Source organism: Staurois parvus, unplaced genomic scaffold, assembly GCF_062004578.1.
Source record: "Staurois parvus isolate SC_StPar_1 unplaced genomic scaffold, SC_StPar_1.0 ptg002258l, whole genome shotgun sequence".
Lineage (NCBI taxonomy): Eukaryota > Metazoa > Chordata > Amphibia > Anura > Ranidae > Staurois > Staurois parvus.
The window spans coordinates 359185-373857 of NW_028320054.1; the positions used below are offsets into that span (position 1 = coordinate 359185).

The 14673-nt window shown below is 39.8% G+C and overlaps 1 protein-coding gene across 1 annotated transcript in view; it reads left to right on the forward strand.

Moving 5' to 3' along the window:
* The window catches only part of LOC149431447 (C4b-binding protein alpha chain-like), an 80884-nt gene that overhangs the window by 9729 nt on the left and 56482 nt on the right, over positions 1-14673 (forward strand). The window contains exon 3 of the mRNA XM_089665597.1: positions 9393-9569. Coding sequence (XP_089521723.1) covers positions 9393-9569 — 177 coding nt within the window. The remainder of the gene's footprint in view (positions 1-9392; positions 9570-14673) is intronic.

A 14673-nucleotide genomic window follows, 5' to 3' on the forward strand; every position in this document is an offset into this window, starting at 1 on the left:
CTCCATGTATAATACATAAGGGGGGATATGATCTCCATGTATAATACATAAGGGGGGGATATGATCTTCATGTATAATACATAAGGGGGATATGATCTCCATGTATAATACATAAGGGGGGATATGATCTCCATGTATAATACATAAGGGAGGATATGATCTCCATGTATAATACATAAGGGGGATATGATCACCATGTATAATGCATAAGGGGGGGATATGATATCCATGTATAATACAAAAGGGGGGATATGATCTCCACGTATAATACATAAGGGGGGATATGATCTCCATGTATAATACATATGGGGGGGATATGATCTCCATGTATAATACATAAGGGGGGATATGATCTCCACGTATAATACATAAGGGGGATATGATCACCATGTATAATACATAAGGGGGGGGATATGATCTCCATGTATAATACATAAGGGGGGATATGATCTCCATGTATAATACATAAGGGGGGGATATGATCTCCATGTATAATACATAAGGGGGGATATGATCTCCATGTATAATAAATAAGGGGGGATATGATCTCCATGTATAATACATAAGGGGGGATATGATCTCCATGTATAATACATAAGGGGGGGATATGATCTCCATGTATAATACATAAGGGGGATATGATCTCCATGTATAATACATAAGGGGGATATGATCTCCATGTATTCCTAGATTGTAAGCTCGTAAGAGTAGGGCCCTCTTACCCCTCGTACGCTGTCTGTCTTTGTTGTACTGTGCCATGTATTGTCCCCCCCATTGTACAGCGCTGAGCAAACCCTTTGGCGCTATATAAACTCGTAGTAATAATAATAATAATAATAATAATACATAAGGAGGGATATGATCTCCATGTATAATACATAAGGGGGGGGATATGATCTCCACGTATAATACATAAGGGGGATATGATCACCACGTATAATACATAAGGGGGGATATGATCACCATGTATAATACATAAGGGGGATATGATCTCCAAGTATAATACATAAGGGGGATATGATCTCCATGTATAATACATAAGGGGGGATATGATCTCCATGTATAATACATAAGGGGGGATATGATCTCCATGTATAATACATAAGGGGGATATGATCACCATGTATAATACATAAGGGGGATATGATCTCCAAGTATAATACATAAGGGGGGATATGATCTCCATGTATAATACATAAGGGGGATATGATCTCCATGTATAATACATAGGGGGGGGGATATGATCTCCATGTATAATACATAAGGGGGATATGATCTTCATGTATAATACATAAGGGGGGATATGATCTCCATGTATAATACATAAGGGGGATATGATCTCCATGTATAATACATAAGGGGGATATGATCTCCACGTATAATACATAAGGAGGGATATGATCTCCATGTATAATACATAAGGGGGATATGATCACCATGTATAATACATAAGGGGGGATATGATCTCCATGTATAATACATAAGGGGGATATGATCACCATGTATAATACATAAGGGGGGGATATGATATCCATGTATAATACAAAAGGGGGGATATGATCTCCACGTATAATACATAAGGGGGATATGATCTCCATGTATAATACATAAGGGGGATATGATCTCCACGTATAATACATAAGGAGGGATATGATCTCCATGTATAATACATAAGGGGGATATGATCACCATGTATAATACATAAGGGGGGGATATGATATCCATGTATAATACAAAAGGGGGGATATGATCTCCACGTATAATACATAAGGGGGATATGATCACCATGTATAATACATAAGGGGGGGATATGATATCCATGTATAATACAAAAGGGGGGATATGATCTCCACGTATAATACATAAGGGGGATATGATCTCCACGTATAATACATAAGGGGGATATGATCTCCACGTATAATACATAGGGGGGGGATATGATCTCCATGTATAATACATAAGGGGGGATATGATCTTCATGTATAATACATAAGGGGGGATATGATCTCCACGTATAATACAAAAGGGGGATATGATCTCCATGTATAATACATAAGGGGGGGATATGATCTCCATGTATAATACATAAGGGGGGATATGATCTCCACGTATAATACATAAGGGGGGATATGATCTCCACGTATAATACATAAGGGGGGATATGATCTCCACGTATAATACATAAGGGGGGATATGATCTCCATTTATAATACATAAGGGGGGATATGATCTCCACGTATAATACATAAGGGGGATATGATCTCCAAGTATAATACATTAGGGGGGATATGATCTCCATGTATAATACATAAGGGGGATATGATCTCCAAGTATAATACATAAGGGGGGATATGATCACCATGTATAATACATAAGGGGGGATATGATCTCCATGTATAATACATAAGGGGGGGATATGATCTCCATGTATAATACATAAGGGGGGGATATGATCTCCATGTATAATACATAAGGGGGGATATGATCTCCATGTATAATACATAAGGGGGATATGATCTCCATGTATAATACATAAGGGGGGATATGATCTCCATGTATAATACATATGGGGGGGATATGATCTCCATGTATAATACATAAGGGGGGATATGATCTCCACGTATAATACATAAGGGGGATATGATCACCATGTATAATACATAAGGGGGGGGATATGATCTCCATGTATAATACATAAGGGGGGATATGATCTCCATGTATAATACATAAGGGGGGGATATGATCTCCATGTATAATACATAAGGGGGGATATGATCTCCATGTATAATACATAAGGGGGGATATGATCTCCATGTATAATACATAAGGGGGGATATGATCTCCATGTATAATACATAAGGGGGGGATATGATCTCCATGTATAATACATAAGGGGGATATGATCTCCATGTATAATACATAAGGGGGGATATGATCTCCATCTATAATACATAAGGGGGATATGATCTCCATGTATAATACATAAGGGGGATATGATCTCCATGTATAATACATAAGGGGGGATATGATCTCCATGTATAATACATAAGGGGGATATGATCTCCATGTATTCCTAGATTGTAAGCTCGTAAGAGTAGGGCCCTCTTACCCCTCGTACGCTGTCTGTCTTTGTTGTACTGTGCCATGTATTGTCCCCCCCATTGTACAGCGCTGAGCAAACCCTTTGGCGCTATATAAACTCGTAGTAATAATAATAATAATAATAATAATACATAAGGAGGGATATGATCTCCATGTATAATACATAAGGGGGATATGATCACCACGTATAATACATAAGGGGGGATATGATCACCATGTATAATACATAAGGGGGATATGATCTCCAAGTATAATACATAAGGGGGATATGATCTCCATGTATAATACATAAGGGAGGGATATGATCTCCATGTATAATACATAAGGGGGGATATGATCTCCATGTATAATACATAAGGGGGATATGATCACCATGTATAATACATAAGGGGGATATGATCTCCAAGTATAATACATAAGGGGGGATATGATCTCCATGTATAATACATAAGGGGGATATGATCTCCATGTATAATACATAGGGGGGGGATATGATCTCCATGTATAATACATAAGGGGGATATGATCTTCATGTATAATACATAAGGGGGGATATGATCTCCATGTATAATACATAAGGGGGATATGATCTCCATGTATAATACATAAGGGGGATATGATCTCCACGTATAATACATAAGTGGGATATGATCTCCATGTATAATACATAAGGAGGGATATGATCTCCATGTATAATACATAAGGGGGGATATGATCTCCATGTATAATACATAAGGGGGATATGATCACCATGTATAAAACATAAGGGGGGGATATGATATCCATGTATAATACAAAAGGGGGGATATGATCTCCACGTATAATACATAAGGGGGATATGATCTCCACGTATAATACATAAGGGGGATATGATCTCCACGTATAATACATAGGGGGGGGGATATGATCTCCATGTATAATACATAAGGGGGGATATGATCTTCATGTATAATACATAAGGGGGATATGATCTCCACGTATAATACAAAAGGGGGATATGATCTCCATGTATAATACATAAGGGGGGGATATGATCTCCACGTATAATACATAAGGGGGATATGATCTCCATGTATAATACATAAGGGGGGATATGATCTCCACGTATAATACATAAGGGGGGATATGATCTCCACGTATAATACATAAGGGGGGATATGATCTCCACGTATAATACATAAGGGGGGATATGATCTCCATTTATAATACATAAGGGGGGATATGATCTCCACGTATAATACATAAGGGGGATATGATCTCCAAGTATAATACATTAGGGGGGATATGATCTCCATGTATAATACATAAGGGGGATATGATCTCCAAGTATAATACATAAGGGGGGATATGATCACCATGTATAATACATAAGGGGGGATATGATCTCCATGTATAATACATAAGGGGGGGATATGATCTCCATGTATAATACATAAGGGGGGGATATGATCTCCATGTATAATACATAAGGGGGGATATGATCTCCATGTATAATACATAAGGGGGATATGATCTCCATGTATAATACATAAGGGGGATATGATCTCCATGTATAATACATAAGGGGGGATATGATCTCCATGTATAATACATAAGGGGGGATATGATCTCCATGTATAATACATAAGGGGGGATATGATCTCCAAGTATAATACATAAGGGGGGATATGATCTCCATGTATAATACATAAGGGGGGATATGATCTCCATGTATAATACATAAGGGGGGATATGATCTCCATGTATAATACATAAGGGGGGATATGATCTCCATGTATAATACATAAGGGGGATATGATCTCCAAGTATAATACATCAGGGGGGATATGATCACCATGTATAATACATAAGGGGGGATATGATCTCCATGTATAATACATAAGGGGGATATGATCTCCATGTATATTACATAAGGGGGGGGGATATGATCTCCATGTATAATAAATAAGGGGGGATATGATCTCCATGTATAATACATAAGGGGGGATATGATCTCCATGTATAATACATAAGGGGGATATGATCTCCATGTATAATACATAAGGGGGATATGATCTCCATGTATAATACATAAGGGGGGATATGATCTCCATGTATAATACATAAGGGGGGGATATGATCTCCATGTATAATACATAAGGGGGGATATGATCTCCATGTATAATACATAAGGGGGGATATGATCTCCATGTATAATACATAAGGGGGATATGATCTCCACGTATAATACAAAAGGGGGATATGATCTCCATGTATAATACATAAGGGGGATATGATCTCCATGTATAATACATAAGGGGGGATATGATCTCCATGTATAATACATAAGGGGGATAAGATCTCTATGTATAATACAAAAGGGGGATATGCTCTCCAGGTATAATACATATGGCGGGGATATGATCTCCACGTATAATACATATGGGGGGGATATGATCTCCACGTATAATACATAAGGGGGATATGATCTCCACGTATAATACATAAGGGGGGATATGATCTCCATGTATAATACATAAGGGGGGATATGATCTCCATGTATAATACATAAGGGGGGATATGATCTCCATGTATAATACATAAGGGGGATATGATAGCCATGTATAATACATAAGGGGGGGATATAATCTCCATGTATAATACATAAGGGGGGGATATGATCACCATGTATAATACATAAGGGGGGGATATGATCTCCATTTATAATACATAAGGGAATATGATATCCATGTATAATACATAAGGGGGATATGATCTCCATGTATAATACATAAGGGGGGATATGATCTCCAAGTATAATACATAAGGGGGGATATGATCTCCATGTATAATACATAAGGGGGATATGATCTCCATGTATTAATACATAAGGGGGATATGATCACCACGTATAATACATAAGGGGGGATATGATCTCCACTTATAATACATAAGGGGGGATATGATCTCCAAGTATAATACATAAGAGGGGGATATGATCTCCACATATAATATATAAGGGGGATATGATCTCCATGTATAATACAAAAGGGGGAATATGCTCTCCTAGTATAATACATATGGGGGGGGGGGGGATATGATCTCCACGTATAATACATAAGGGGGATATGATCTCCATGTATAATACATAAGGGTAGATATGATCTCCATGTATAATACATAAGGGGGGATATGATCTCCATGTATAATACATAAGGGGGGATATGATCTCCATGTATAATACATAAGGGTAGATATGATCTCAATGTATAATACATAAGGGGGGATATGATCTCCATGTATAATACATAATGAGGGATATGATAAGGGGATATGATCACCACGTATAATACATAAGGGGGGATATGATCTCAATGTATAATACATAAGGGGGGATATGATCACCATGTGTAATACATAAGGGGGATATGATCTCCAAGTATAATACATAAGGGGGGATATGATTTCCATGTATAATACATAAGGGGGATATGATCTCCATGTATAATACATAAGGGGGGATATGATCTCCATGTATAATACATAAGGGGGGATATGATCTCCATGTATAATACATAAGGGGGGATATGATCTCCATGTATAATACATAAGGGGGGATATGATCTCCATGTATAATACATAAGGGGGGATATGATCTCCATGTATAATACATAAGGGGGATATGATCTCCAAGTATAATACATTAGGGGGGATATGATCTCCATGTATAATACATAGGGGGGGGAATGATCTCCATGTATAATACATAGGGGGGGGGATATGATCTCCATGTATAATACATAGGGGGGGATATGATCTCCATGTATAATACATAGGGGGGATATGATCTCCATGTATAATACATAAGGGGGTGATATGATCTCCATGTATAATACATAAGGGGGGATATGATCTTCATGTATAATACATAAGGGGGGATATGATCTCCATGTATAATACATAAGGGGGGATATGATCTTCATGTATAATACATAAGGGGGGATATGATCTCCACGTATAATACAAAAGGGGGATATGATCTCCACGTATAATACATAAGAGGGGATATGATCTCCACGTATAATACATAAGGGGGGATATGATCTCCATGTATAATACATAAGGGGGATATGATAGCCATGTATAATACATAAGGGGGGGATATAATCTCCATGTATAATACATAAGGGGGGGATATGATCACCATGTATAATACATAAGGGGGGGGATATGATCTCCATGTATAATACATAAGGGGATATGATATCCATGTATAATACATAAGGGGGATATGATCTCCATGTATAATACATAAGGGGGGATATGATCTCCATGTATAATACATAAGGGGGGATATGATCTCCATGTATAATACATAAGGGGGATATGATCTCCATGTATTAATACATAAGGGGGATATGATCACCACGTATAATACATAAGGGGGGATATGATCTCCACTTATAATACATAAGGGGGGATATGATCTCCAAGTATAATACATAAGAGGGGGATATGATCTCCACATATAATATATAAGGGGGATATGATCTCCATGTATAATACATAAGGGGGGGATATGATCTCCATGTATAATACATAAGGGTAGATATGATCTCCATGTATAATACATAAGGGGGGATATGATCTCAATGTATAATACATAAGGGGGGTATGATCTCCATGTATAATACATAAGGGGGGATATGATCTCCATGTATAATACATAAGGGGGATATGATCTCCATGTATAATACATAAGGGGGGATATGATCTCCATGTATAATACATAAGGGGGGATATGATCTCCATGTATAATACATAAGGGGGATATGATCTCCATGTATAATACATAAGGGGGGATATGATCTCCATGTATAATACATAAGGGGGGATATGATCTCCATGTATAATACATAAGGGGGATATGATCTCCATGTATAATACATAAGGGGGATATGATCTCCATGTTTAATACATAATGAGGGATATGATAAGGGGATATGATCACCACGTATAATACATAAGGGGGGATATGATCTCAATGTATAATACATAAGGGGGGATATGATTACCATGTGTAATACATAAGGGGGATATGATCTCCAAGTATAATACATAAGGGGGGATATGATCTCCATGTATAATACATAAGGGGGATATGATCTCCACGTATAATACATAAGGGGGGATATGATCTCCACGTATAATACATAAGGGGGGATATGATCTCCACGTATAATACATAAGGGGGGATATGATCTCCACGTATAATACATAAGGGGGGATATGATCTCCACGTATAATACATAAGGGGGGATATGATCTCCAAGTATAATACATAAGAGGGGGATATGATCTCCACGTATAATACAAAAGGGGGAATATGCTCTCCTAGTATAATACATATGGGGGGGATATGATCTCCACGTATAATACATAAGGGGAATATGATGTCCATGTATAATATATAAGGGGGGGATATGATCTCCATGTATAATACATAAGGGGGGATATGATCTCCATGTATAATACATAAGGGGGGATATGATCTCCATGTATAATACATAAGGGGGGATATGATCTCCATGTATAATACATAAGGGGGGATATGATCTCAATGTATAATACATAAGGGGGGTATGATCTCCATGTATAATACATAAGGGGGGATATGATCTCCATGTATAATACATAAGGGGGGATATGATCTCCATGTATAATACATAAGGGGGGGATATGATCACCATGTATAATACATAAGGGGGGATATGTTCAACATGTATAATACATAAGGGGGGATATGATCTCCATGTATAATACATAAGGGGGGATATGATCTCCATGTATAATACATAAGGGGGATATGATCTCCATGTATAATACATAAGGGGGGATATGATCTCCATGTATAATACATAAGGGGGATATGATCTCCATGTATAATATATAAGGGGGGATATGATCTCCATGTATAATACATAAGGGGGGATATGATCTCCATGTATAATACATAAGGGGGATATGATCTCCATGTATAATACATAAGGGGGGATATGATCTCCATGTATAATACATAAGGGGGGATATGATCTCCATGTATAATACATAAGGTATTCATCATTCATCCCTACTGATCACCCTACAGATACGTACATTGTCAGGTCATTCATCCCCACTGATCACCCTACAGATACGTACATTGTCAGGTCATTCATCCCTACTGATCCTCCTACAGATACATACATTTTGTACTAAAAGAAATTAAACAGTCTTTTTCCCATTGTCCCATTCTTCTAATTTCTTTCCAGCTCTGTGTAGGAAGCCGTATTTGACAATACTGAAGATGGATCCAGAGAAGACATTTTATGATATTGGGGATACAGTGACAGTAAATTGTTCAGTTGGATATTACAATCCCTACCCCTCTGTACGATGTGTGAAGAGTGGAACCTCCATTAGGTGGGATAATCCTCCACAATGTAAAGGTGAGCAGTAAACATCAATATACAGACTACAGGAACCCAGACCAACCAATCAGCAGTCACCTCTCTTTGGTGTGACTCATCTAAACTGATGTAACATAAAACCTGATTGGTGCATTGCCCTCTACACCTCATTCCTGTCTGTACGGCCTTATTACATACGTAGCCCTGTATAGTCATCCCTACTGATCTCCCTACAGATACATACATTATCAGGTCATTCATCCTTACTGATCACCCTACAGATACATACATTGTCAGGTCATTCATCCCTACTGATCACCCTACAGATACATACATTGTCAGGTCATTCATCCCTACTGATCACCCTACAGATACTGTACATACATTGTCAGGTCATTCATCCCTACTGATCCTCCTACAGATACCTACATCATCGGGCCATTGATCCCTACTGATCCTCCTACAGATGCATACATCGTTGGGTCATTCATCCCTACTTATCACCCTACAGATGCGTACATCGTCGGGTCATTCATCCCTACTGATCCTCCTACAGATACGTACATCGTCCGGTCATTCATCCCTACTGATCCTTCTACAGATACGTACACCGTCCGGTCATTCATCCCTACTGATCCTCCTACAAATACTTACATTGTCGGGTCATTCATCCCTACTGATCACCCTACAGATACGTACATTGTCGGGTCATTCATCCCTACTGATCACTCTACAGATACGTACAGTGTCGGGTCATTCATCCCTACTGATCCTTCTACAGATACGTACATTGTCAGGTCATTCATCCCTACTGATCCTTCTACAGATACGTACATTATCAGGTCATTCATCCCTACTGACCACCCTACAGATACGTACATTGTCAGGTCATTCATCCCTACTGATCACCCTACATATACGTACATTGTCGGGTCATTCATCCCTACTGATCACCCTAGAGATACGTACATTGTCGGGTCAGTCATCCCTACTGATCCTCCTACAGATATTTACATTGTCAGGTCATTCATCCCTACTGATCCTCCTACAGATACGAACATTGTCGGGTCATTCATCCCTACTGATCACCCTACAGATACGAACATTGTCGGGTCATTCATCCCTACTGATCATCCTACAGATACGTACATTGTCGGGTCATTCATCCCTACTGATCACCCTACAGATACATACATTGTCGGGTCACTCATTCCTACTGATCACCCTACAGATACATACATTGTCAGGTCATTCATCCCTACTGATCCTCCTACAGATACATACATTGTCGGGTCATTCATCCCTACTGATCACCCTACAGATACATACATTATCTGGTCATTCATCCCTACTGATCACCCTACAGATACATACATTATCAGGTCATTCATCCCTACTGATCCTCCTACAGATACATACATTGCCGGGTCATTCATCCCTACTGATCACCCTACAGATACGTACATTGTCAGGTCATTCATCCCTACTGATCACACTACAGATACATACATTGTCAGGTCATTCATCCCTACTGATCACCCTATAGATACGTACATTGTCGGGTCATTCATCCCTACTGATCACCCTACAGATACGTACATTGTCAGCTCATTCATCCCTACTGATCACCCTACAGATACGTACATTGTCAGGTCATTCATCCCTACTGATCACCCTACAGATACGTACATTGTCAGCTCATTCATCCCTACTGATCACCCTACAGATACGTACATTGTCAGGTCATTCATCCCTACTGATCACCCTACAGATACATACATTGTCAGGTCATTCATCCCTACAGATACATACATTGTCAGGTCATTCATCCCTACTGATCACCCTACAGATACGTATATTGTCAGGTCATTCATCCCTACTGATCACCCTAGAGATACGTACATTGTCAGGTCATTCATCCCTACTGATCACCCTACAGATACGTACATTGTCGGGTCATTCATCCCTACTGATTCTCCTACAGAGACGTACATTGTTGGGTCATTCATCCCTACTGATCACCCTACAGATACATACATTGTCAGGTCATTCATCCCTACTGATCACCCTACAGATACGTACATTGTCGTGTCATTCATCCCTACTGATCACCCTACAGATACATACATTGTCGGGTCATTCATCCCTACCGATCCTCCTAAAGATACGTACATTGTCGGGTCATTCATCCCTACTGATCACCCTACAGATACATACATCGTCGGGTCATTCATCCCTACTGATCACCCTACAGATACATACATTGTCAGGTCATTCATCCCTACTGATCCTCCTACAGATAAATACATTGTCAGGTCATTCATCCCTACTGATCCTCCTAAACATACGTACATTGTCGGGTCATTCATCCCTACTGATCACCCTACAGATACATACATTGTGGGGTCATTCATCCCTACTGATCACCCTACAGATACATACATTGTCAGGTCATTCATCCCTACCGATCCTCCTACAGATACGTACATCGTCCTGTCATTCATCCCTACTGATCCTCCTACAGATACGTACATCGTCCGGTCATTCATCCCTACTGATCACCCTACAGATACGTACATTGTCAGGTCATTCATCCCTACTGATCACCCTACAGATACGTACATTGTCAGGTCATTCATCCCTACTGATCACCCTACAGATACATACATTGTCAGGTCATTCATCCCTACTGATCACCCTACAGATACATACATTGTCGGGTCATTCATCCCTACTGATCCTCCTACAGATACGTACATTGTCAGGTCATTCATCCCTACTGATCACCCTACAGATACATACATTGTCGGGTCATTCATCCCTACTGATCCTCCTACAGATACGTACATTGTCGGGTCATTCATCCCTACTGATCACCCTACAGATACATACATTGTCGGGTCATTCATCCCTACTGATCCTCCTACAGATACATACATTGTCAGGTCATTCATCCCTACTGATCCTCCTAAACATACGTACATTTTCGGGTCATTCATCCCTACTTATCACCCTACAGATACATACATTGTCGGGTCATTCATCCCTACTGATCACCCTACAGATACATACATTGTCGGGTCATTCATCCCTACTGATCACCCTACAGATACATACATTGTCAGGTCATTCATCCCTACTGATCCTCCTACAGATACATACATTGTCAGGTCATTCATCCCTACTGATCACCATACAGATACATACATTGTCAGGTCATTCATCCCTACTGATCACCCTACAGATACGTACATTGTCGGGTCATTCATCCCTACTGATCACCCTACAGATACGTACATTGTCAGGTCATTCATCCCTACTGATCACCCTACAGATACGTACATTGTCAGGTCATTCATCCCTACTGATCACCCTACAGATACGTACATTGTCGGGTCATTCATCCCTACTGATCACCCTACAGATACGTACATTGTCGGGTCATTCATCCCTACTGATCACCCTACAGATACGTACATTGTCGGGTCATTCATCCCTACTGATCACCCTACAGATACATACATTGTCGGGTCATTCATCCCTACTGATCACCTACAGATACATACATTGTCGGGTCATTCATCCCTACTGATCCTCCTAAAGATACATACATTGTCAGGTCATTCATCCCTACCGATCACCCTACAGATACATACATTGTCAGGTCATTCATCCCTACTGATCACCCTACAGATACATACATTGTCAGGTCATTCATCCCTACTGATCCTCCTAAAGATACGTACATTGTCAGGTCATTCATCCCTACTGATCACCCTACAGATACGTACATTGTCAGGTCATTCATCCCTACTGATCACCCTACAGATACATACATTGTCAGGTCATTCATCCATACCGATCCTCCTACAGATACGTACATTGTCAGGTCATTCATCCCTACTGATCACCCTACAGATACATACATTGTCGGGTCATTCATCCCTACCGATCCTCCTACAGATACGTACATTGTCGGGTCATTCATCCCTACTGATCACCCTACAGATACATACATTGTCGGGTCATTCATCCCTACTGATCCTCCTACAGATACATACATTGTCAGGTCATTCATCCCTACTGATCCTCCTAAACATACGTACATTTTCGGGTCATTCATCCCTACTTATCACCGTACAGATACATACATTGTCGGGTCATTCATCCCTACTGATCTCCCTACAGATACATACATTGTCGGGTCATTCATCCCTACTGATCACCCTACAGATACGTACATTGTCGGGTCATTCATCCCTACTGATCACCCTACAGATACGTACATTGTCGGGTCATTCATCCCTACTGATCACCCTACAGATACGTACATTGTCGGGTCATTCATCCCTACTGATCACCCTACAGATACATACATTGTCAGGTCATTCATCCCTACTGATCACCCTACAGATACGTACATTGTCAGGTCATTCATCCCTACTGATCACCCTACAGATACATACATTGTCGGGTCATTCATCCCTACTGATCACCCTACAGATACATACATTGTCGGGTCATTCATCCCTATTGATCACCTACAGATACATACATTGTCGGGTCATTCATCCCTACTGATCACCCTACAGATACATACATTGTCGGGTCATTCATCCCTACTGATCACCTACAGATACATACATTGTCAGGTCATTCATCCCTACTGATCCTCCTACAGATACATACATTGTCAGGTCATTCATCCCTACTGATCACCCTACAGATACATACATTGTCGGGTCATTCATCCCTACTGATCACCCTACAGATACATACATTGTCGGGTCATTCATCCCTACTAATCAGCCTACAGATACATACATTGTCGGGTCATTCATCCCTACTGATCCTCCTACAGATACATACATTGTCAGGTCATTCATCCCTACTGATCACCTTACAGATACATACATTGTCAGGTCATTCATCCCTACTGATCACCTTACAGATACGTACATTGTCGTGTCATTCATCCCTACTGATCACCCTACAGATACGTACATTGTCGTGTCATTCATCCCTACTGATCACCCTACAGATATATACATTGTCGGGTCATTCATCCCTACTGATCACCCTACAGATACATACATTGTCGGGTCATTCATCCCTACTGATCCTCCTACAGATACATACATTG